Source organism: Salvelinus namaycush, chromosome 38 (assembly GCF_016432855.1).
Source record: "Salvelinus namaycush isolate Seneca chromosome 38, SaNama_1.0, whole genome shotgun sequence".
In the NCBI taxonomy this organism is placed as follows: Eukaryota; Metazoa; Chordata; class Actinopteri; order Salmoniformes; family Salmonidae; genus Salvelinus; species Salvelinus namaycush.
Window position 1 is genome coordinate 23,666,680 of NC_052344.1, and position 27,268 is coordinate 23,693,947.

The window sequence follows — 27,268 nt, forward strand, 5'->3', positions numbered from 1 at the left end:
GACAATACCCCCTCCTCATTCGAATAGAAAAAAGAGCCATAAAATTTTACAACCATCTAAAAACAAGTGACCCCAAAACATTCCATCACACAGCTCTACAATGTCAAGAGATGAAACCAGAGAAGAGTCCCCTCAGCCAGCTGGTTCTGAGGCTCAGTTCACTAACCCAAACCAACCCCATAGAGCCTCAGGACAGCACTCAGAAAATCTGGCCCAACCAAATCATCACAAAACAAAAAGAAAAATATATCACCTATTGGAAAGACACCACAAAAAATCAAAGTAAACTTCAATGCTATTTGGCTCTAAACAGACAGTACATGGTGGCAGACTATCTGACGGAAAACATTGACTAGGTACAGACTCAGTGAGCACAGTCTGGCTATAGAGACCGGTCATCACAGACAAACCTGGCTGCCCAGAGAGGACAGGCTGTGCTCACTCTGCTACAGGGGAGAGGTAGAGACAGGGCTGCATTTCCTATTACACTGTGACAAATACTCAGACCTAAGAGAATATTTCTTTCCCAAAATTATAATTCAATACAAAGAATTTGAAACTATAAAAGATGAAGAAAAAAATCAAATATTTATTGGGTGAAAAACAAAAATGTGCAGTTTTGGCAGCCAAACATGTGTCATCCTGCCACAACCTGAGGGACAGCCAGTGAAAAGTGCAATGTAATGTCGATAATATTTCCCATCTTGTTTTGTTTTGTCTTTCATACCATGTCATGTGTCTTCTCAGTCATGTTGACACTGGTCTACTACCATTGCTTTAATGTATTGTTGTTCTGATTAATATTTGTCACGACTTCCACCCCTGTTCGGGTGGTGCTCGGCGGTCGTCGTCGCCGGTCTACTAGCTGCCACCGATCCTTTTTCCTTTTCTTTTGGTTTTGTCTGTTTTGTGTTTCACCTGTGCTCTATTTGGTTTATTAGGGGGTATTTAAATCTCGCCATTTCCTCTGGGTTTTGTGCGGGGTTGTTTCGTTTGCTGTCCGTTAGTTTTGGGTTGCGTGTTCTTGGGTTCTGTGTAACAGGTGGGTTTCCCCAGAGTGGTTTTTGAGGCTACTGTTGAAGTCCGGTTCCCTGTTATTTGGACTTGTTAAATAAACGCCCTTTTCGGAACTTGCTTTCTCCTGCGTCTGACTCCACACCCACATCTCCCTGGGGAGAATCTGACAATATTCTTGTTGTAGTTGTTGTTAATGGTAATCCCATGTCCACTACTACTATTATTATTGCTGTTGGTCCCACCATTTATTTATTTATATATAAATATATATATACATTTTATATATATATAACAAATATTTTTATTTTTCTATATGTATACTTTGACAATGTAAGTAATAATGAACTTGCCATGTCAATAAAGTCAATTGAATTGAATTGAGAGAGCGAGAGAGCAGTGGTTTGTGTGTGCGCATCTGTGTGTCTCAGTGGGCAATGCTCTGTCTTCCTGGCTGTTGTCAGAGTATGTTAAGACTGTGTGCCAGCCCCTCCACTGATAAGCATCACATCACTAACACTCACAGAGCAAGAGAGAGAGAGACAGCGAGAGAGAGAGCAATAGAGAGAGCGAGAGAGAGCAGGAGAAAACAATTCAAGTGGGAGAGAGATAAGGAAGACGAGAGACAGACAACAGAAAGAGAGAGAGCGAGAGAGAGAGCGAGACAGAGGGAGCGAGACAGAGGGAGCGAGACAGAGGGAGCGAGACAGAGGGAGCGAGACAGAGGGAGCGAGACAGAGGGAGCGAGACAGACAGACAGACAGACAGACAGACAGACAGACAGACAGACAGACAGACAGAGCAAGAGAGCAAGAATCATTAAAATAATACAGAAATACACCACGTAAAAAGAAGGAACAGCACGTCAGAAATCAGCTCAATGTAATTGAAGAATCCATAGAATCAAACCACTTCTGGGAAAATTGGAACATACTAAATAAATAACAACATGAAGAGTTATCTATCCAAAACGGAGATGTGGATAAAATACTTCTCCAATCTTTTTGCCTCTATAACAAAGAACAAACAGAGAAAACATATACATGATCAAATAAACATCTTATTATCAACTATTAAAGACTACCAGAACCCACTGGATTCTCCAATTACATTGAATGAACTACAGGACAAAATACAAACCCTCCAACCCAAAAAAGCCTGTGGTGTTGATGGTATCCTCAATGAAATGATCAAATATACAGACCACAAATTCTAATTGGCTATACTTAAACTCTTTAACATCATCCTCAGCTCTGGCACCTTCCCTAATATGTGGAAGCAAGGACTGATCACCCCAATCCACAAAAGTGGAGACAAATTTGACCCCAATAATTACTGTGGGATATGCATCAAAGCAACCTTTGGAAAATACTCTGCATTATCATTAACAGCAGACTTGTACATTTCCTCACTGAAAACAATGTACTGAGCAAATGTCAAATTGGCTTTTTCCCAAATTACCATACGACAGACCACATATTCCCCCTGGACTCCCTAATTGACAAACAAACAAACCAAAACAAAGGCAAAGTCTTCTCATGCTTTGTTGATTTCCAAAAAGCTTTTGACTCAATATGGCATGAAGGTCTTCTGTACTAATTGATGGAAAGTGGTGTTCGGGGAAAAACATACAACATTATAAAATCTATGTACACAAACAACAAGTGTGCAGTTAAAAATGGGCAATAACACATTTCTTTCCAGAGGGCCGTGGGGTCAAACAGGGATGCAGCTTGAGCCCCACCCTCTTTAACAGATATATCAACAAATTGGCGAGGGCACTAGAACAGTCTGCAGCACCCGGCCTCACCCTACTAGAATCTGAAGTCAAATGTCTACTGTTTGCTGATGATCTGGTGCTTCTGTCACCAACCAAGGAGGGCTTACAGCAGCACCTAGATCTTCTGCACACATTCTGTCAGACCCGGGCCCTGACAGTAATTCTCAGTAAGACATAAATAATGGTGTTCCAAAAAAGGTCCCGTTGTCAGGACCACAAATACAATTTCCATCTAGACACCGTTGCCCTAGAGCACACAAAAAACGATACATACCTCAGCCTAAACATCAGCACCAGAAGTAACTTCCACAAAGCTGTGAACGATCTGAGAGAAGGGCCTTCTACCCCATCAAAAGGAACATCAAATTCAACATACCTATTAGGATCTGGTTAAAAATACTTGAATCAGTTATAGAACCCATTGCCTTTTATGGTCGTGAGGTCTGGGGTCCGCTCACAAAACAAAAATTCTCAAAAATTGGACAAAAACCAAATTGAGACTCTGCATGCAGTTTTCTGCAAAAACATCCTCCATGTACAACTGACCCCCAGGACAGCAACACAATTAGACTCAACCAAATCATGAGAAAACAAAAAGATAATTACTTGACACATAGGAAAGAATGAACAAAAAAAAACTGAGCAAACTAGAATGCTATTTGGCCCTAAACAGAGAGTACACAGTGGCAGGATACCTGACCACTGTGACTGACCCAAAATGAAGGAAAGCTATGTACAGACTCAGTGAGCATAGCCTTGCTATTGAGAAAGGCCGCCATAGCCCGTCTTCTCTTGAGAGCCAGATCTGCCTATGTGCCCACTGCCCACAAAATGAGGTGGAAACTGAGCTGCACTTCCTACCCTCCTGCCCAATGTATGACCATATTAGAGACACATATTTCCCTCAGATTACACAGACCCACAAAGAATTTGAAAACAAACCCAATTTTGATAAACTCCCATGTCTATTGGGTGAAATACCACAGCAGATACATTTGTGTCCTGTTGCCACAAGAAAAGGGCAACCAGTGAAGAACAAACACCATTGTAAATACAACCCATATTTATGTTGATTTATTTTCCCTTTTGTACTTAACTTTTTGTAAATCGTTACAACACTGTACATAGACATCATATGACATTAGAAATGTCTCTATTCCTTTGGAACTATTGTGAGTGTAATGCTTACTGTCCATCTTTTATTGTTTATTTCACTTTTGTTCATTATCTATTTCAGTTGCCAAAAAAGCCCCTTAAATCAAATCATCGGGGGAGAAAGAGAAAGAAAGAGAAAGAGCGAGCGAGCGAGAGAGAGAGAGAGAGATGGGTAACAGTTGATCTAGAAACAGTAGAAAGAACAGCAGAGGTGAACAGAGGTAAAGGAAAAACGATCCACACACGTAGGGAGGAGAGGAGCAAACTACTGTTCAGCCCGGAATCAAAAATGATCCATCCATATAAACACAGCATGAGTCAGATGAAGGAGAGCGAGACCTCAACTTGGATAGACAAATCTCTCTCTCTTTATTCTGTCGTCTGTGTGTGTGTGTCTTACCTGCTTCACATACTGACTCACACTACTGAAATATGCTTACAAGTGCACACCCAGTCTTACAAGTGCACACCCAGTCTTACAAGTGCACACCCCGTCTTACACGTACACACACAGTCTACAAGTACACACCAAGTCTTACTATGCATACCTCGCGGTACATGCATAGGCGCACACACACACACGCACGCACGCGTAGTCTTCCTGTTGACAGTTTACCACGGTAACGTATGTGTATTAATGTGTGTGTAAGTGCTCGCCCATGTGTGTGAGTCAGACAACTGCAGGCTCTTACTGTAATGTATTTACAATTCCAGAAACGGAGTTAAATCACCACATAATGGCCTTCTCTTCCATGACCCTCCCACCCACAATAATATTATTCTACCACTCTTACAGGAAAGAGAAGGATGAAAAGGGATGATGGAAAAAAAAGGCGAGAGAATGCCCTTTTCTCCTCACTCTTCCTGTCCTGCCCTCTTCCCTCACCTGTTCTCCTCTGTCCTGGGCAGGTGTTGTGAGCGATTGCATGCCCCAGCCCCAGCGGGATTAAAGAGGACACGTTTAATTGCTTGTTAACAAATGTTTACGGCGCCGTACTGAGCAGCCACCCGTTTCCTGCCAAGTATAGACCTCCATTACTCTGAGGCTGCTGTCGGAGCGACACTGGGCTGGAAGGAGGGAGAGACAGAGAGACAGGAGGGAGAGACAGAAAGAGACAGGAGAGAGAGACAGAAAGAGACAGGAGGGAGAGACAGAAAGAGACAGGAGGGAGAGACAGAGAGAGACAGGAGGGAGAGACAGAAAGAGACAGGAGGGAGAGACAGAAAGAGACAGGAGGGAGAGACAGAAAGAGACAGGAGGGAGAGACAGAGAGAGAAAGGAGGGAGAGACAGAGAGAGACAGGAGGGAGAGACAGAGAGGGATAGGTGGGAGAGACAGAGAGAGAGACAGGAGGGAGTAAATGATGGGGGAACTAAGTGACAGACAGATCACAAAGGGCAGGGGGTAGAGACAGACAGTTCACAAGAGGGCACGGGGTGGAGACTGACAGATCACAAGAGGGCACGGGGTGGAGACTGACAGTTCACAAGAGGGCAGGGGATGGAGACAGACAGAGTGAAAAAATAAGTCAAGATTGTGTGTGAGAGAGATAGAAAGAGAGCATGAGAGAGTGTGAGTGAGAACGAGAGGACTATAGGAAAGTATTATAGCAGTAGATATACTACATTGAGAATAATATTGCCTACGAGGGAATATTGAGTCTCTGGTGCAAGTCAGCAGCAATGACCAATACACCCACAATCACAACTCCCATAATCACAAAAAGATTGCAGTGACCAAAAATCCAGTTGATTCTCCGAACAGTTTTGGCTGTTTCTAGAACTGTGACTGTGCTACAAGATTGATACACTGACTCTTCACCATGGAATGACACTGATCAAATGATCTCAAAGGTTTTTTCAAAAGACATTCTATCAACAACAAAAATCAACACAATATGAGTTCTGTCAGTCCATAGAGAAAACCCCAGACATGCTTTCACATACCAGTAGACATGCACACGCTCAATTTCATTAAATGTCTAATACATTGGGGTGTTATCCTGTCTAGGGGGGGGGACAACATCTGATACAATCTTGTTTATTTTTATATCTCGGGCGCGGCGACTCGTTGAGCTTATTAAAACTACAGAGCAATATCAGACGTGTCTGTCATCCTTTAGATGAAAGGGGCCTGCCTGGCTGCTTTATGAATTATGATTTGCTTTGTTCTGCTGCAGCCTTACGCTAGGCTAATGGTGCTTGGCTAATGCTACACTAACAAGCTACTTGATGTAAAAAGGTCTTCTAAGTGAGAGACTTCTGCTAATATAGCAGGAATTCCTTGGTCTTATTTGAGCTCTGAGGCTTTTGTTAGCACCCAGAGCTAGTGCCTTAGCTAGAAACATTAAAAAGCCATAACCTAGCCTGCAACAAAGTTCTAGCGTTACATGCTAAAAGCAATACATATCTTCCATTTGAAGTGCTAGCGTCTCGCTAACAGATGTAAACAGGTCTTCCATAGCAGCACCAGTCACCTCAGGGGGGAGAAGAAAGATGAAAGTAGACTCTTGTTGTTGTGTAGGCTACATTCTTTCATGTGTGATAGCCCTGAGAATCGATCTAGACTACCTAGACCGAAAGGGGAACCACAGGGATTGTGAGGAGATATTGAATTCACACTTTCAATCTTGCTCTATGTATGCTAGGACATCACCACGGCAACCCGTTTATCTCCCACTGGCAGTGGGTAACCCGTTTTGTCGTCGAGCGATGTAAGGAACAAGAGTTAGATTTTGGGGGATGATGTAAAAGAGACAATTAATATTACATTGCCACACAAGACACGCAACAGACACACAATCTCTATCTTTCAAACACAAATACATCCTGTAGCTAAGTGAATAAAAATAAAATACACTTAATCCATAAAAATTAAGAAATATCAGAACGATCAATGTCAGAGACCAGAATATATATATACACACACACACATACATATAAAAGGTGTGTTTTGTATGTAAACGTTATTAAAGTGACCAGTGTTACATTTTTATTTTATTTAACCTTTATTTAACTAGGCAAGTCAGTTAAGAACAAATTCTTATTTTCAATGACGGCCTAGGAACAGTGGGTTAACTGCCTGTTCAGGGGCAGAACGACAGATTTGTACCTTGTCAGCTCGGGGATTTGAATTTGCAACCTTTCGGTTACTAGTCCAACGCTCTAACCACTAGGCTACCCTGCCGCCCCGTGACTAGAATACAGTATGTACACTGAATACAGTGCTTTCAGAAAGTATTCATTCCCCTGGACTTAATCCACATGTTGCTACAGCCTGAATTCAACATGGATTAAATAACATTGTTTCCTCACACATCTACACACAATACCACATAATGACAAAGTGAAAACATTTATTTTTTAATTTTAGAAAATGTATTGAAAATGAAATACAGAAACATCTCATTTACATAAGTATTCACACCCCTGAGTCAATACTTTGTAGAAGCACCTTTGGCAGCGATTACAGCTCTGAGAGCTTTCCACACCTGGATTGTGCAACATTCTTTTCAAAATTCTTCAATCTCTGTCAAATTGGTTGCTGATCATTGCTAGACAACCATTTTCAAGTCTCTCAATAGATTTTCAGCAGATTTAAGTCAACATTTGTAACTTGGCCACTCAGGAACATTCACTATCTTTTTGGTAAGTAACTGTAAGCAACAATGTAGATTTGGCCTTTTGGTTTAGGTTATCGTCCTGCTGATATTCAATTTCTGCTTTTTTAAAATTTTGACCCATTTACCAATAGGTGCCTTTCTTTGCGAGGCATTAAAAAACCTCCTTGGTCTTTGTGGTAGAATCTGTGTTTGAAATTCACTGCTTGACTGAAGTACCTGTGTGTGGGGTACAGAGCTGAGGTAGACATTCACAAATCATGTTAAACACTATTATTGTACACAGAGTGAGTCAATGCATCTTCATATGTGACTTGCTAAGTACAATTTTACTCCTGAACTTATTTAGGCTTACCATAACAAAGAGGTTGAATACTTACTGACCCATTACATTTCAGCTTTTTGTTTATAATTCATTTGTAAAACATTTTGAAAAACATAATTCCACTTTGACATTATGGGGTACTGTGTGTAGGCCAATGACCCCAAACAATCTAAATTCACTTCATTTTAAAACCAGGCTGTAACATAGAAACATTTTGGAAATATCAAGGGGTGTGAATACTTTCTGAAGACCCTGTACATGCCTATGGGAATGTGTGTGTGCCCTGAAGATAATATGTGTGGGTTCTGTGCAGTGCCTTCCCATTGGTGGTTTAAAGGTTATCGGTGGAGTCTCTTAATGACACTGCTGGGCCCGGCCAATGTTCATTAAGCATTCAATTAAACCATCCACGGACAGTGCCTCAGGGGGAGACAGAGAGCTACGTGTACCACAACATCATAGAGGAATGTCGGGCAGTCACTGACACACTGCTATTCTATTCTCCACAAGTTGGTTTTAATCTTTTCTACCTTAACCTGCCCTGTCCGGCCGTACATTGTTTTGTTCTATACTATTGCGTTCTGTACATATCTACTTCTATATCAGTTCGACGACTGTTGTTTTTCTCTTGAAGGTCTTTGCCATGCGTTGGTTAGCATAGAAAACCTCGAGCTTTGCCTGATGGTTTGAGATGTGTGAAGGGGTTGGAATGTCCTCTGTGGAAGAGTTCCATTCCTCTCTACTCTACTGAACTGCCCTCTATTCTGTTCTACTGTCAGAGGCTCTAGACATGAGTCACCATAACCTGGAGTCAGTCAGTCCATAAAGACACCTCAGAGGAAGATTACAGAGAGACAAAAGAGAGAGAACGACAGAGGAGTCCTCTTTTGTTCCTCAATACATGTGGGAGAGAAAGATAGAGGGAAGAAGAAGAGACCCATTAGGCAAAAACTGGTTGACTCAACGCTGTTTCCACGTCATTTCAACAAACAAAATTCAATGTAGTGACATTGAATCAATGTGGAAAACTGATTGGATTTGCAAAGAGGCATCAAAGTAAGGGAAATTCCAATTTTTTTCACCTAACTTTCAACCTAAATCCAATGACATGGTGAATTGTTCTTGTTGATTTCACGTGTAATTCACGTTAGTTGACAACTCAACCAAATGTAATTGAAAATGAGACGTTGAAATGAGGGGCAGACAGGCAGGTCAGTTAGTAATTAGTCTAGGAATGGATGAATCCATACATCAGCCCCAAATACACACACATGATATAGACCAATCCGAACCCTGCTTACTGTAATTACAAAATCATGGACAGAGCAGAAAACGGTGCGGGAAGCGCAGCTTGACAAAACAAACGTTTCTTTAGAGGGAACGTGTGATCAAAAAGGGTCCGGTTCTCTTTAATAAAACTCTTCATTAGAATCTCAGTGGGAGATAACAGCACTGCTTTATTACTGTCTCCGTGCTAGCTGGGGGCTCTCTCTTCCTTGGTGCTCACTCACATCCACAGAATTCACACCCATCTTCCTCGTTGAGATACGCCCCCATTGGAGAAAGCCAATAGCGTCAGTCTTGGTCAGATTTTCATTCTGCTGATGTTATTGTCTGTTGTGTGTGATGATGTCATCTTGTGAAGCGTACCTTTAATTGACTGCCTCATTCAAAGGAGGTGTACACTGTGTGATTTTCTACACCTAGCCACACAGCAGCCAGAGGTAGAGTGCGGTGACAATTGGAGGGGCAGTCACATAATTGAATATAAGTGAGGACAATCAAAGTCCCATAAAACACTGGTCTATTCCGGTCTCTTCAGAACATGGTGTACAGGCCAAGATGGAGGAGTCACTCACCTACATGCACGAACACACATACTCGTTGGTACAAATACACACACGCACAGAGGCTAAAAGAGCCACAAGCGACCAAAGGGATTGATGGTGTGTGTCCAGGATTAATGGCGGTCTTTGGAGTCCTTGCTGCCCCTGTGAGTTCTTATATTTATTTGTCCTGTTTCGCTGCATGTACAACTGGGTAACCTGTACGAGCGCGAGGTGTGAAATGGAAATGTGTTTTTTGCATATCCCAACTCCCCCCCGGAGAGCGGGGCCACGGCCATGTGTGTCTGTACTTGTATGTGTGTGTGGTGTGTGTGTGTGTCTGTGTTTGTTTGTGTGTGTGTGTGTGTGTGTGTGGGGGGGGGACGTGAATTTGCACACAGATTTGTAAAAGTGCATTCTCTTTGAATCAATCAATCAAGCCCACTGGGTTAAAGACGTCCTTGAGACAAGGAGGAGGAAGGGCTTGTTTCTGGATGGGGCCATAGGCTTTCACTTGTTCAATGATGTCTGATTAACTCTAGGAAGGGCGTAAGAAAGGAAGGAAGGGCATAAGAAAGGAAGGAAGGAATCTTTAAGAAAGAAGGAGGGGCAGTTTTAGGTGTTCTAAAATAAGACAGCAATCAACCACACCACTGTAGACTTCATATTTACATTACAGCACTTCCTGTGCACATAGTTGATTTACATCCTGTTTACCTGACCTTGTGGTGAAAAAAAGAGAAGTAAATGAAGTTTGAGCCCACTGCTGTACAGTATGTTACTGTTGTCCTTCTGTCAAAAGAAAACAAATCCAGACTTACACAGAAAAGCGCACACACACACACTAAGGCTGCTGCAGTCACCTGCTGCTGCAGTGTTGACATGCCAGAGGGAACATCTCTGCCTGCCATAGCAAAACTAGCAAAACATTACATAAAGGTTCTTCTGAAACATCCACTCTACCACCTACAGATGCTAATGCTACTCCCGCTATAAATAGCCAGCTTTCAGCCGCCCACCCACGCAGGTGGCTTACACCTACCCTGTAGCAGAGGGGACGTTGTGTAAATGTTTGGTCAGTGTTGATCCAGCATTGAGCAGTTGTTTGGCTAGCACAGGAGAGCTTTTGAAAAATGAGAGAGGGATGGAGGCAGGAAGGTAGGAAGGAGACCTTTTATGGTTGGGCGGAAAAATGTATTTACTTCTATCTCACTCTGGCTTTCAATCTCCCCCTTCCCTCCCTCTTCTGCTATAGTTTGTATCTCTTTTTCTCACCATCTCTCTCCTCATACTCCCTCTTTTTTCATTCTCTTTCACTCATTCCCTCTCTCCTCTTCGATAATGCCCCCCCCCCCTCTTTCTCGCTCCTCCCAATCTCTCTCCATCTCTCGCTCTCCACTTGATGTATCCAGCTGTAAATGTATAAGCCGCATGTGCTTGCTGTTGCCATGGCAACAACACAAGGGACCTTATAAAGCTAATAAGTAGAGGACAGGAGGGGAGAGGAGGAAAACCTAAAAAAGAGTGCATAAAAAAAGAAGGAAAATGGGCGCAGATCTCTTCCTGGAGTTGGACCTGGGGGCTGTTGACGGATAGAGGGATGCTGGCGAAAGAGAGGAAGAGAGAGAGGCAGAGAGAGAGAGCGAGATAGACAGTTGTTTCTCTGGTGGCGCGTTGTGATGTATCAGATTTGATGTGCCAGCCATGTTTGCTAGTGGAAATGGAGTGTGTGCATGCGCGTGTTTTCACATTCGTGTGTGTGCGAGTGTATGTGACTGTATCTGTGGTTATAAAAGGTTGCTTGCTTAAAGCTGCAACATGTCACTTTTTGAGCAACCCGACCAAATTTACATAGAAATGTTAGTTATAGATCTGTCATTCTCATTGAATGGGGCGGCAGGTAGCCTAGTGGTCAGAGTGTTGGGTCAGTAACCGAAAGGTTGCTAGATCAAATCCCCAAGCTGACAAGGTAAAAATCTGTTGTTCTGCCCCTGAACAAGACATTTGTTCCCCGGTAGGCCATCATTGTAAATAAGAATTTGACTTGCCTCGTTAAATAAAGGTTAAATAAAAAATAAATAAACAAAATTGAAAGCAAGTCTAAAAAGTGGTTCATCTGTTCTATTTCTATGCTTCCCATTCATAAGTTTTCCTTTTGCGTCTTTTACTTTCGGATTTGAACACCAGCTACAAACAAACTGAAAATACAATATTTTTGGTTATTGAAAAGATATTTCACAGTGGTTTATATAATACAATGATTCTCTACACCCTCTCAGAATTGCTTGTTTTGTCACATAAACGGGAATTAGGTGAACTACTAGAATTTTTGCAACCAGGAAATGACGGAGCCATTTCTGTATATTGCACCTTTAACTGAAGGTACAACTGGGTAACCTGTACGAGTGTGGGGTGTGAAATGGAAATGTCCCCTGAGACACCATGGGTCTCAGTGGGGTCACAGCCAGGGATGTGCAGCTAGCCTCTGATCTGCTTCTTCATAAATAACCAAATGAGACGTGATACACACACACACACACCTGATAATCACCTCTGTTTCACATACAAAAAGATAAACACATACACACACTTGATCACGGTCTCTCTCTCTCTGAATACAACTATGGAGAAAGAGAAGGCCATACTGTTCTCCTCTCTTCTACTCTCTCCTCTAATCACCTCTCCTTATCTCTCCCCCTGTCTCCTCTCTGGTGAGATGTGGGTGGGTGACAGCCACGTCACCTGGTAATCATCACTGCGACACACAGGAAATACACAGTAAAGTCACACACACAAGCTAGATGCCGTTGCCCACGGCCAGGGGGAAGGGTGTTAGGTGTCTGTGTGTGTGTGTGTGTGTGTTGCAAGACTTACAGTAGGTCCTTAGAAGTGGGAGTGTCTTGATTCTATTGATAGCTAATTACTACACCTGAGGACGGTCTATTAAACTCAGGTGAGGTTGTACCATGGCATTGTTGAATACTTGTTTCTGATTGGCTTGAAGGGCATTCTAGAGCGTGCATTATTTCCCTATAACGCAGAGTATACAGTATTTGCACGGTAGAATTCAATGGCTATTAATCATTCTTACATGTTCTATGTTTGAGCTGCATTTGAAAGCAACATCACACATACATACACGCACGCACATACTTACAGACACGCACACACACACACACACACACACACACACACACACACACACACACACACACACACACACACACACACACACACACACACACACACACACACACACACACACACACACACACACACACACACACACTTACAGACACGCATACACACACACACACACACGCATACACACACCGATGCACGCAGGCAGCACAGCACTGTTTGTGTACAGTAGATCTGAAATGACTGGACAGGTCTAAACAATAACATTACATACACACCAGTTGGAGGGCAAGGTGAGGTTGGTTCAATATTTCTTACGTTACATCTTTCCATTCCTCTCAGATCTACAAGAACATCTACAAGAGGTGGATAGAGGGTAGAGGTCGGTTTGACTTTGGATGACACCCATGTTGGATGAAGAACGGCACTGATCCAGACCTTATCGACAGCTGAGTTACCTCTGGCTGATTTCAGGTGTCACAAAAGCCAGGCAGAATCAATCTATCGCCGAGGTGTCATCCCTCCCTCGCCCTTCAAGCTCTCCGTGAATGAGGACGCCAGAGAGAAAAAGAGAAAAAACCTAGAGGTAAAATGCGGAGGAAGGTGAAATAAAGACTAGAAAATTGTGTCCAGATGGAAACTTCCAGATCCACTACACGCAAAGGGAAGAGGAAGGAAGAAGATGGATAAAAATTCCCAAAAAGAGTGAAAATCTCTAGGGAAAAGACAATTTCATAGGGGCTAATTGGCTGTTTCCAGTATTTGTCCAATTAAAAGCTACAAAAGCTATATAAATGGAGCTGGCATGATCCCTCGTTCTCTACAAGTCGTGCTATGTCCAAAATCTGTCCCTGGGTACCTGTGAGGGGGCAGTCGTCGTTGGAGCCGGGCGAGTCCTGGTTGGGGCTGACTGGCGGGCTGGCAGGGGGGCTGGTGCTGATGCTGGCGTAGCCCAGGGACGAGCTCACCTCGGAGGGATCACAGCTGTGGTTGACTGGCCTCTGGTTCTGGACATCCAGGGAGGAGGAGAGGGAGGTCCGCTGTTTGGGCTGGAGGGAGAGATGGAGAGCGCGAGAGAGGAGAACAAAGGCAATGTTAGCAGATGTGGCTAAGCATTGTGATTGTGTGTGTAACTTTTGCCACATAAGAATTCAGTACCGTGCTGCGATTCACTGGAGTGAGGCTGAGAATTCCAGTATGTTTTTTGTTCAATATAGAGGGATATGTGAAAGTACCCCGTGAGCTGTGCACTGGAGGAGCAGGACTCTTGGAAAAGAACACAGGAATTATTAAGTAAGGATTATCTCCACTTCCTCTCACATCATCACACAAGTCCAGGTCTCATGACACACTCATTAGCCTGTGTGTGTGTGCACGCGCGCATTCTAGTTATATTTCAAGGAGTGTTTGCATGACTTCACGATAACTGTACAACACCTACACACACACACACACACACGCACACACACACATTTGAAATTCCAGAGACGGAAAACAAGTGTAGTGAGAGAGTGAAAGCTGTAATGCAGACATAGATAGACACTTTACACAACACACCATTTACAGCCAGTAGAATAACTACTGCTGCTGTAGATTACTGTTCACACTCACATCTTATACACAAAACGCAGGCCAGTGTGTCTGCAAGAACTCAAGGTTTTCGTATTGAGAGTAAGAGGAAGGGGTCGATGTGGCAGGTTGTTAAGACAACGCCACATCAGGGGACTAAAAGTTCTGGGACAGTGACACATAGACAGAGAGACAGGTAGAGAGGTTGACAGGGAGAGAGAGGGAGAGAAAAGATAGCGATGGATGAAAAGGTGGATATAGATGGAGAGAGAGAGAGAGAGAACGATAGGAGAGAACAGTAAAGGTGAAGTAAAAAGAAAAAGTAATCTTCCACTCTTCCAAAGACATCACTTTCTACCAGTGGACAGTAGGCCAAAGGGGAATACAACAGAAGCATCACTATCCTATAGAGAGTTAGGGTGCAATACATCAACTAGAAGTGATCAGAGTGACATGCGGCGTACAGGGCCAATAGGGAATGAGATAGTTTCACCAATAGGGAATTGTCAGGCCAATAGGGAATAGTCAGAGTACGGTGAGAGGAGCAGTGTCAGGTAGCACGGTAATACATAGGGAGATGCTGACAGAATGTACAGTGCCGTGAAAAAGTATTTGCCACCTTTCTGATTTTCTCTATTTTTGATACTGAATGTCATCTGATCTTCAACTAAAACATATTATTAGATTAAGGGAACCTGACTTTACAAAAAACCCATGTCATCTAAAAAGTTGACTCAAGTTTGCCAAAAAGTACCCGGAAGCACTTGGATGATCATCAATACTCTTGGAAGAATGTTCTATGGACAGATGATTCAAAAGGATAACTTTTTGGGCAACATGGGTCCAATTATGCCTGGTGAAAACCAATCACTGCATTCCACAGTAAGAACCTCATACCAACGGTCAAGCATGGTGGTGGTAGTGTGATGGTTTTGGGATGCTTTGCTGCCTCAGGACCTGGACCACTTGCTTTAATAGAAAGAACCATGAATTCTGCTGTGTATCAGAGAATTCTACAGGAGAATGTCAGGCCATCCATCTGTGAGCTGAAGCTGAAGAGCAGCTGGGTCATGCAGCAAGACAATGATACAAAACACACAATCAAGTCTACATGAAAATGGCTAAAAAGAAACACATTTGAAGTTTCGGGATGGCCTAGTCAAAGTCCAGACATAATCCCAATTGAGAGGTTGTGACAGGACTTGAAATGAGCCTAATGTGATGGCGCCGAGGAGGATGGCTGACGTTTTACATGCCGGTAACCAATTGAGCAATTCTGTTCATTTTTTTGCGTTGTTTGTAACTTATTTTTAAACTTATTTTGTACATAATGTTGCTGCTTCCGTCTCTTATGACCAAAAATAACTTCTGGACATCAGAACTGGGATGACTCACCATGAACTGGAAGAAGCTTTTTCCTTTAACGAGTCCAACGAGAAAGATATACTGCTCTCCCGGGAAAAGGCCCAGATCCCCGTCATTTGCGCGAAGAAAAGACGGAGGAAAAGAGGATGCAGATCAGGCTGCCTTTGAGAATCCGTAGGCGAGCGAGTAAACTCCCACTGCCATCAATTCTACTTGCTAACATGGAAAATAAAATCATGATCTACGATTACAATTATCCTGTAAAAAACTGTAATATCTTATGTTACACCGAGTCGTGGCTGAACGCCGACACGGATAATATAGAGCTGGAGGGTTTTTCAATGCTCCGACAGAACAGAGAAGCTACGTCTGGTAAGACGAGGGGTGGGGGTGTGTGTCTTTTTGTCAATAACAGCTGGTGCGCGATGTCTAATATTAAAGAAGTCTCGAGGTATTGCTCGCCTGAGGTAGAGTACCTTATGATAAGCTGTAGACCACACTATCTACTAAGAGAGTTCTCATCTATATTATTCGTAGCCATCTATTTACCACCACAGACCAACGCTGGCACTAAGACCGCACTCAACCAACTCTATAAGGCCATAAGCAAACAAGAAAATGCTCACCCAGAAGCGGTGCTCCTAGTGGCCGGGGACTTTAATGCAGGCAAACATAAATCAGTTTTACAAAAATTTTACCAGCATGTCACATGTATAACCAGATGGGGGGGAAAAAAAACTCTACACCACCTTTACTCCACACACAGAGATGCAAACAAAGCTCTCCCCGTTCTCCATTTGGCAAATCTGACCATAATTATATCCTCCTGATTCCTGCTTACAAGCAAAAACAAAAGTTGGAAGTACCAGAAACTCTCTCAATACGGAAGTGGTCAGATTACGCGGATGCTACGCTACAGGACTGTTTTGCTAGCACAGACTGGAATATGTTTCGGGATTCATCCAATGGCATTGAGGAGTATACCACCTCAGTCATCGGCTTCATCAATAAGTGCATCAATGACGTCGTCCCCACAGTGACTGTACGTACATATCCCAGCCAGAAGCTATGGATTACAGGCAACATCCGCATCGAGCTAAAGGCTAGAGCTGCTGCTTTCAAGGAGCGGGAGACTAATCCGGACTCTTATAAGAAATCCCACTATGCCCTCAGATGAACCATCAAACAAGCAAAGCATCAATACAGGATTAAGATTGACTCCTACTACACCGGCTCTGATGCTCGTCGGATGTGGCAGGGCTTGAAAACTATTACGGACTACAAAGGGAACCCCAGACGCGAGCTGCCTATTGACGTGAGCCTACCAGACTAGCTAAATGCCTTTTATGCTCGCTTCGAGGCAAGCAACACTGAAGCATGCACGAGAGCAGGTAACCTGCCCAAAGGATTACCGCCCCGTAGCACTCATGTCGGAAGACATGAAATGCTTTGAAAGGCTGGTCATGGCTCACATCAACAGCATCTTCCCGGATACCCTAGACCCACTCCAATTCGCATACTGCCCCAACAGATTCACAGATGACACAATCTCAAATCGCACTCCACACTGCCCTTTCCCACCTGGACAAAAGGAATACTATGTGAGAATGCTGTTCATTGACTACAGCTCTGCATTCACCACCATAGTGCCCACGAAGCTCATCACTAAGCTAAGGACCCTGGGACGAAACACCTCCCTCTGCAACTGGATCCTGGACTTCCTGATTGTAGACTACAGGAAAAGGTGGACCTAACAGGCCCCCATTAACATCAACGGGGCTGTAGTGGAGCGGGTTGAGAGTTTCAAGTTCCTTGGTGTCCACATCACCAACGATCGATCATGGCCCAAAAACACCAAGACAACTTTTGTTATTGACCAAATACTTATTTTCCACCATAATTTGCAAATAAATTCATTAAAAATCCTACAATGTGATTTTCTGGATTTTTTTTTCTCATTTTGTCTGTCATAGTTGAAGTGTACCTATGATGAAAATTACAGGCCTCTCTCATCTTTTTAAGTGGGAGAACTTGCACAATTGGTGGCTGACTAAATACTTTTTTGCCCCACTGTAGGTGACATAGAGAGGTTGAGTGGATGTAGAAGCATGGTATGCAGATAAGAGGGCACGGCGTGAAGAGGGCACAACAAAACCTTTTCCCCCTCAGGAGACTGAAAAGATTTGGCATGGGTCCCCAGATCCTCAAAAGGTTATACAGCTGCACCATCGAGAGCATCCTGACCGGTTGCATCACCGACTGGTATGGCAACTGCTCGGCATCTGACCGTAAGGCGCGACAGAGGGTAGTGCATATGGCCCAGTACATCACTGGGGCTAAGCTTCCTACAATCCAGGACCTATATAACAGGCGGTGTCAGAGGAAAACCCATAAAATTGTCAGAGTTTCCAGTCACCCAAGTCATAGACAGTTTCCCCTGCTACAGCACGGCAAACAGTACCGGAGCACCAAGTCTAGGACCAAAAGGCTCCTTAACAGCTTCTACCCCCAAGCCATAAGACTGCTGAACAACTAATCAAATGGCCACTGGACTATTACATTGACCCCCCCCATTTGTTTTGTATACTGCTGCTACTCACTGTTTATTATCTATGCATAGTCACTTCACCCTTACCTACATGTACAAATGACCTCTAACTTGATCTATCCCCGCACACCGACTCGGTACCAGTACCAGTAATTTTTTACTTTCGTTTATTTGGTAAATATTTTCTTAACTCTTCTTGAACTGCACTGTTGGTTAAGGGCTTGTAAGTAAGCATTTCACAGTAAGGTGTACATGTGACAAATAAAGTAACATTTTATTTTATTTGAGCAGTTCATGCTTGAAAACCCACAAATGTCGCTGAGTTACAGCAGCTCTGCATGGAAGAGTGGGCCAAAATTCCTCCACAGCGACGTGAGAGACTGATCAACAACTACAGGAAGCGTTTGGTTGGAGGCATTGCAGTGAAAGATGGCACAACCCGTTACTGAGTGTAATGGGCAATTACTTATTCACACAGGGGAATTGGGGGTTGCATAACTTTGTTTATGAAATAAATAGGTAGTTGTGTTATTTGTTCACTCAGGTTCTCTTGATCTAATATTAGGTTTTGGTTGAAGATCAGATAAAAAATATGCAAAAGTAGGGAAAATTAGAAAGAGGGCAAATACTTATTCACGGCACTGCACATTTGACATATTTCTGGTATTTGTACCAGTGTATGAGCCCTCAAGACACGGCCAATGAAGATTGAAGGTCTGGAGATTCACCAGCTGTTGAGCAGGAGCCAGGTCTGCCCCGTATTTTGAATAAGTGAACACAACATAGGAGTACAAAGTAGGTGAATGTGTGTCTCTCTCCTTGTGTATGTAATCCTCATCATAATGACTGTATTCATCAACATTCACCCTCACATTATATATTTTTCCTCTCCTCTCCCTCTGTGATGCTACACTCCTCTCCTCTCCCTCTGTGATGCTACACTTCTCTCCTCTCCCTCTGTGATGCTACACTTCTCTCCTCTCCCTCTGTGATGCTACACTTCTCTCCTCTCCCTCTGTGATGCTACACTTCTCTCCTCTCCCTCTGTGATGCTACACTCCTCTCCTCTCCCTCTGTGATGCTACACTCCTCTCCTCTCCCTCTGTGATGCTACACTCCTCTCCTCTCCCTCTGTGATGCTACACTTCTCTCCTCTCCCTCTGTGATGCTACACTCCTCTCCTCTCCCTCTGTGATGCTACACTCCTCTCCTCTCCCTCTGTGGTGCTACACTCCTCTCCTCTCCCTCTGTGATGCTACACTTCTCTCCTCTCCCTCTGTGATGCTACACTTCTCTCCTCTCCCTCTGTGATGCTACACTCCTCTCCTCGGTGATGCTACACTTCTCTCCTCTCCCTCTGTGATGCTACACTTCTCTCCTCTCCCTCTGTGATGCTACACTCCTCTCCTCTCCCTCTGTGATGCTACACTTCTCTCCTCTCCCTCTGTGATGCTACACTTCTCTCCTCTCCCTCTGTGATGCTACACTCCTCTCCTCTCCCTCTGTGATGCTACACTTCTCTCCTCTCCCTCGGTGATGCTACACTCCTCTCCCTCTTTCTTTCCCCCTTCTCTTCCTCTCGCTCTCCCTCTCCATCCGCCCTTCCTTCCTCCCTCCCTCCCTCCCTCCCTCCCAGTTCATTAAGACCTTAGACACACCTCTCAAGAGTCTCAGTGTTCACAATGCAAGGCCAGCTAATGAACATGTCATGGCTGACAATTGGACGGTTAATAAACACGCCACGCCTGTTCAGAGCACACACACACACTCGCACACACAATCACGGAGAAACACACACTCTACGTCAGTTTTTTTGTAAAGTTACTGTTCCACATGGAATACCAGGAGACGTTTCAGTTCAGGGAACATGAGAAAGAGGTGGAGTAGGAGCAACACTCCCTCTTCTATTATTCATCTCCCCCACCTGACACAAACCACTCATTTAGTTGTGTATTTGTGTATGTGTGTGTGCTTGCATGTGTTAATGTCATGCTCATTAGGCAAAGCCCCTTTTCACACCGGAGTGAGGTGTATATGCATGAGTGTGTGAGAGTCAGAGAGAGAGAGATTTTAAATTGAATTGAGAGAACAGAGCAAACTAGAAGGCTACTTGGCCCTACACAGAGAGTACACAGTGGCAGAATACCTGACCACTGTGACTGACCCAAAACTAAGGAAAACTTTGACTATGTACAGACTCAGTGAGGATAGCCTTGCTATTGAGAAAGGCCGCCGTTGGCAGACCTGGCTCTCAAGAGAAGACAGGCTATGTGCACACTGCCCACAAAATGAGGTGGAAACAGAACTGCACTTCCTAACCTCCTGCCCAATGTATGACCATATTAGAAACATGTATTTCCCTCAGATTACACAGATCCACAAAGAATTCGAAAACAAATCCAATTTTGATAAACTCTCATATCTATTGGGTGAAAAACCACAGTGTGCCATCACAGCAGGAAGAATCGTGTCCCGTTACCACAAGAAAAGGGCAACCAGAGAAGAACAAACACAATTGTAAATACAACCCATATTTATGTTTATTTATTTTCTCTTTTCTACTTTAACTATTTTCACATCGTTACAACACTGTATATAGACATGACATTTGAAATGTCTATTATTTTGGAACTTGTGTGAGTGTAATATTTACTGTTCACTTTTTATTGTTCATTTCACTTTTGTTGATCAATTTCACTTGCTTTGGCAATGTAAACATATGTTTCCCATGCAAATAAAGCCCCTTGAATTGAATTGAGAGCGAGAGAGAGTGTATATGTGCATGTGAGAGAGAGTGAGAGAGAGTGTGTTAGTGTGTGTGTGTGTATGCGCACGTGTGTACAGTGTGTTATTCTTTTAATGTCATGCCCAATGGTGAAACCCATTATTTCCAGCAGACGCCAGGTGTGAGTGAGGAATTGTGGGTTAATGTATGGATAGTCATTATTCTAATTGGGCCTAGTGCCGGTTGGGAGATTCCAGGGTAAATTGATGGAGCTGGAAGTGTGTGTGTGTGTGCGAGCGCGTGTGTGTGTGTGCGAAGCCTCTCTGGGAACAAGGGAGGGAGTGGAAAGATATAATCTACACTAATGAATGGAAAACAGCACATGGAAGATAAAATAATATCTTGATGACATGTTCATTATTGCCATTTGCGCACACTTCATTTTGTAACATTGTATCAGGGGAAGGAAACATCATCATTCATATTAGTCTAATGATTATATGTCCTGTCAGTATATTTCAATAATTAAGTACAGATTTTTTTAAATCAATGTAAAGGAGGAAAATTCACTTGAGTATCGTTTGAGTTGATTCTCCTTAATAAAGTGTATTTCTAAATAACCTTTCCTCTCGGCGTGCTTAAAGTCATTTAGTTTCCAAATCCAAAGGGGTTGCCTTAGCAACACAGCCATACAAAGCAGGAAACGACACAGCAAAAGGCAGTAACCAGAACATTACAATATACAGTGCATTTGGAAAGTATTCATACCCCTTCACTTATTCCACATTTTGTTGTGTTACAGCCGGAATTCAAAATAGATTACATACTGTATTTATTCATCCATCTACACACAATACCACATAATGAAAACATGTTTTTTGATATTTTAGCAAATGTATTGAAAATGAAATACATAAATATCTGATTTAGAGAAGTACTCACACCCGAGTCAATACTTGGTAGAAGCACCTTTGGCAGCGATTACAGCCGTGAGTCTTTCTGGGTAAGTCTATAAGAGCTTTCCACACCTGGATTTTGCTACATTTGCCCATTATTCTTTTCAACATTCTTCAAGCTCTGTCAAAGTGGTTGCTGATCATTGCTAGACAACTATTTTCAGGTCTTGCCATAGATTTTCAGCAGACTTAAGTCAACATCTGTAACTCTGCCATTCAGGAACATTCACTTTCTTCTTGGTAAGCAACTCCAGTGGAAAGTTGGCCTTGCATTTCAGGTTATTGTCCTGCTGAAAGGTGAATTAATAGCTCAGTGTATGGTGGAAAGCAGACTGAACCAGGTTTTCCTCTAGGATTTTGCCTGTGCTTAGCTCCATTTGTAAATGTTTCATCTGGACAACTCCCCCGTCCTTAACGATTACAAGCATACCCATAACATGAACAGCCGCAACTATGCTTGAAAATATGAAGAGTGGCAGAGCTGAGGCAGACATTCATAAATAATGTATAACACTATTATTGGCCTGAAACAAAGGACTTTCTTCTGAAACTCGTCAGTCTATTCTTGTTCTGAGAAATGAAGGCTATTCCATGTGAGAAATTGACAAGAAACTGAAGATTTCATACAACGCTGTTTACTACTCCCTTCACAGAACAGCGCAAACTGGCTCTAACCAGAATAGAAAGAGGAGTGGGAGTCCCCGGTGCACAACTGAGCAAGAGGACAAGTACATTACCACACATGCATAAACTCACACATACAGACACAAAATTGCATTTATTATCTGGGCCCCAACAGGACACACCTATTCAGGGGCATCGGGATTCACTCACAACTCACAGCACTCTGACAGGATAGGTCAGCTGTCATTGAGCCATGTCTGTTCCAATCAGATATGAAGGGGGATATGCAAAGTGAATTCCTGAACAGCAGAGGAGAGAGAGTGTGGTGGACTTAGTGTTGGTTAGCATTAGCCTGGGAAAGTGTCGGTGAGTGGTGAAGGTAGCGTTGGTTAGCACCTTAGCATGGACCAGTCTGAGCATTGGAGTTAGCATTCGTTAGCACTTTAGCCTGGACCAGTGTCTGTGAGTGGTGGAGTTAGCGTTGGTTAGCGTGTTAGCCTGGACCAGTCTGAGCATTGGAGTTAGCATTCGCTAGCGCCTGGACCAGTCTCTGTGTGTGTTGGAGTTAGCATACAATTGGTTAACGTTAGCCTGGATGTTTCAGCAGCGTTGTACAGTCTCAACGCCCCAGGGCCTTTGACACCCTAATGGGTGTGAAATCAAAACCTTAATCAGTCAGACTCCCCACCCGCACACACCCACACCCACCAATTATGAAAACTAGTTTAGCAAAATCAGAAGTCTTTCTCACAGTTACACAATCTAAAATGGTGCCTATTACCAGTCAGTTCTAGCTGAGACAGTAGACAGCAGTGTGTTTCAGCTACAATGTTCTAAAGGGACAAGGGGCAGAGGCAGGTCTGTCTGCTGATTGGCCGGTACTAGGAGTGAAGTGACCTGGGTAATGGCAGGGCGGAGACGTTCCCTGTCGGCTCGTTAGTAAGTACCTGGCAGAAGGTCACTCCACTATCCTCTCTCACTCTGCCGCTCTCTGTCACTCTCGCTCTCCCTGTCACTCTTACTCTCCATCTTTCTCTTTCACTTTCTCTCTGTCAGTCACGCTGCCTCCCTTGCAACTTCTCTTTACTTAATTATTTTTTTCCTAATTCTCTCTCTCACTGAAACTCCATTGCCCTCTCTCCCTCTCATCCACTATCTATCTCCCTCTCATCCACTATCTATCTCCCTCTCATCCACTATCTATCTCCCTCTCATCCACTATCTATCTCCCTCTCACCCACTATCTATCTCCCTCTCTCCCACTATCTATCTCCCTCTCTCCCACTATCTATCTCCCTCTCTCCCACTATCTATCTCCCTCTCTCCCACTATCTATCTCCCTCTCTCCCACTATCTATCTCCCTCTCACCCACTATCTATCTCCCTCTCATCCACTATCTATCTCCCTCTCATCCACTATCTATCTCCCTCTCACCCACTATCTATCTCCCTCTCACCCACTATCTATTCCCTCAACATCTCCATCTCAACCACTAACTATCTCCCTCAACATCTCCCTCTCATCCACTATCCATCTCCCTCAACATCTCCCTCTTATCCACTATCCATCTCCCTCAACATCTCCCTCTCCTCCACTATCCATCTTCCTCCACATCTCCCTCTCATCCACTATCTATCTCCCTCAATATATCCCTCTCATCCCCTATCTATCTCCCACTCATCCCCCATCTATCTCCCTCTCATCCACTATCCATCTCCCTCTCATCCACTATCCATCTCCCTCCACATCTCCCTCTCATCCACTATCCATCTCCCTCTCATCCACTATCCATCTCCCTCTCATCCACTATCCATCTCCCTCTCATCCACTATCCATCTCCCTCTCATCCACTATCCATCTCCCTCTCATCCACTATCCATCTCCCTCTCATCCACTATCCATCTCCCTCTCATCCACTATCCATCTCCCTCTCATCCACTATCCATCTCCCTCTCATCCACTATCCATCTCCCTCTCCATCTCCCTCTCATCCACTATCCATCTCCCTCTCATCCACTATCCATCTCCCTCTCATCCACTATCCATCTCCCTCTCATCCACTATCCATCTCCCTCTCATCCACTATCCATCTCCCTCTCATCCACTATCCATCTCCCTCTCATCCACTATCCATCTCCCTTAACATCTCCCTCCACATCTCCCTCTCATCCACTATCCATTTCCCTCAACATCTCCCTCTCATCCACTATCTATCTCCCTCTCATCCACTAGCCATTTCCCTTAACATCTCCCTCTCATCCACTATCTATCTCCCTCAACATCTCCCTCTCATCCACTATCTATCTCCCTCTCATCCCCCATCTATCTCCCTCAACATCTCCCTCTCATCCACTATCCATCTCCCTCTCAATCTCCCTCCACATCCCCCTCTCATCAACTATCTATCTCCCTCCACATCTCCCTCTCATCCACTATCCATCTCCCTTAACATCTCCCTCTCATCCACTACCCATCTCCCTCTCATCCACTATCTATATCCATCCACATCTCCCTCTCATCCACTATCTCCCTCTCATCCAATATCTCTCATTCAACATCTCCCTCTCATCCCCTATCCATCTCCCTCGCATGCACTATTTCCCTCAACATCTCCCTCTCATCCACTATCCATCTCCCTCAACATCTCCCTCTCATCCACTATCCATCTCCCTCTCATCCCCCATCTATCTCCCTCTCATCCCCCATCTATCTCCCTCTCATCCCATATCTATCTCCCTCTCATCCCATATCTATCTCCCTCTCATCCCCCATCTATCTCCCTCAATATCTCCCATCTATCTCCCTCAATATCTCCCTCTCATCCCCCATCTATCTCCCTCTCATCCCCCATCTATCTCCCTCTCATCCCCCATCTATCTCCCTCTCATCCCATATCTATCTCCCTCTCATCCCCTATCTATCTCCCTCTCATCCCCTATCTATCTCCCTCTCATCCCCTATCTATCTCCCTCTCATCCCCTATCTATCTCCCTCTCATCCCCTATCTATCTCCCTCTCATCCCCTATCTATCTCCCTCTCATCCCCTATCTATCTCCCTCTCATCCCCTATCTATCTCCCTCTCATCCCCTATCTATCTCCCTCTCATCCCCTATCTATCTCCCTCTCATCCCCTATCTATCTCCCTCTCATCCCCTATCTATCTCCCTCTCATCCCCTATCTATCTCCCTCTCATCCCCTATCTATCTCCCTCTCATCCCCTATCTATCTCCCTCTCATCCCCTATCTATCTCCCTCTCATCCCCTATCTATCTCCCTCAACATCTCCCTCTCATCCACTATCCATCTCCTTCCACATCTCCCTCTCATCCACTATCTCCCTCAACATCTCTCTCAACATCCACTATCTCCCTCAACATCTCCCTCTCATCCACTATCTCTCATTCAACATCTCCCCTCTCATCCCCTATCCATCTACCTCAACATTTCCCTCTCATCCACTATCCATCTCCCTCTCATCCACTATCCATCTCCCTCTCATCCACTATCCATCTCCCTCTCATCCACTATCCATCTCCCTCTCATCCACTATCCATCTCCCTCTCATCCACTATCCATCTCCCTCTCATCCACTATCCATCTCCCTCTCATCCACTATCCATCTCCCTCTCCCTCTCATCCACTATCCATCTCCCCCACATCTCCCTCTCATCCACTATCTCTCATTTAACATCTCCCCTCTCATCCACTATCTCTCTCATCCCCTATCCATCTCCCTCTCATCCCCCATTTATCTATCTCCCTCTCATCCCCCATCTATCTATCTCCCTCTCATCCCCCATCTATCTATCTCCCTCTCATCCCCCATCTATCTATCTCCCTCTCATCTATCTCCCTCTCATCCCCCATCTATCTCCCTCTCATCCCCCATCTATCTCCCTCTCATCCCCCATCTATCTCCCTCTCATCCCCCATCTATCTCCCTCTCATCCCCCATCTATCTCCCTCTCATCCCCCATCTATCTCCCTCTCATCCCCTATCTATCTTGCTCAACATCTCCCTCTCAGTCCCATTAAAGCACTTAGTCTTTCACCGTCTTTCTCTTGTCTTTCCACTCTCCCTTACACAATCTGCCGCCAAACCAAACAGAGATAATCACAGTTCATTGATCATGGTGTGTGTGTGTGTGTGTGTGTGTGTGTGTGTGAGCAGCACGGTCTGTAAACACAACCCCAGCGGATCAGTGATTGATGTTTTTTTTTAAGGTTTTATTTCACCTTTATTTAACTAGGCAAGTCAGTTAAGAACCAATTCTTATTTACAATGACGGCCTAGGAACAGTGGGTTAACTGCCTCGTTCAGGGGCAGAACAACAGATTTTTACCTTGTCAGCTCAGGGATTCAATCCAGCAACCTTTCGGTTACTGGCCCAACGCTCTAACCACTAGGCTACCTGCCATGTCTACTTCCCTACTAACAGATTCATGAACTTTAAATGGCAAAGTGATTGTGTGTGTGGGTGTGTGTGCAAGCACATGTGTTCGCCTGCTTGACTGACAAAACGGAGACGCTGAGACACTTATTATATCAAATCACACACACAACCCCCCCTCCACATTTTGTTACATTACAGCCTTATTCTAAAATTGATTCAATT

General features: G+C 44.1%; 1 protein-coding gene across 1 annotated transcript in view; it reads right to left on the reverse strand.

Moving 5' to 3' along the window:
- LOC120032110 (ankyrin repeat and sterile alpha motif domain-containing protein 1B-like) overlaps positions 1-27,268 on the reverse strand; it is a 100,986-nt gene that overhangs the window by 5,070 nt on the left and 68,648 nt on the right. Inside the window, exon 9 of the mRNA XM_038978052.1 lies at positions 13,721-13,910. Coding sequence (XP_038833980.1) covers positions 13,721-13,910 — 190 coding nt within the window. The remainder of the gene's footprint in view (positions 1-13,720; positions 13,911-27,268) is intronic.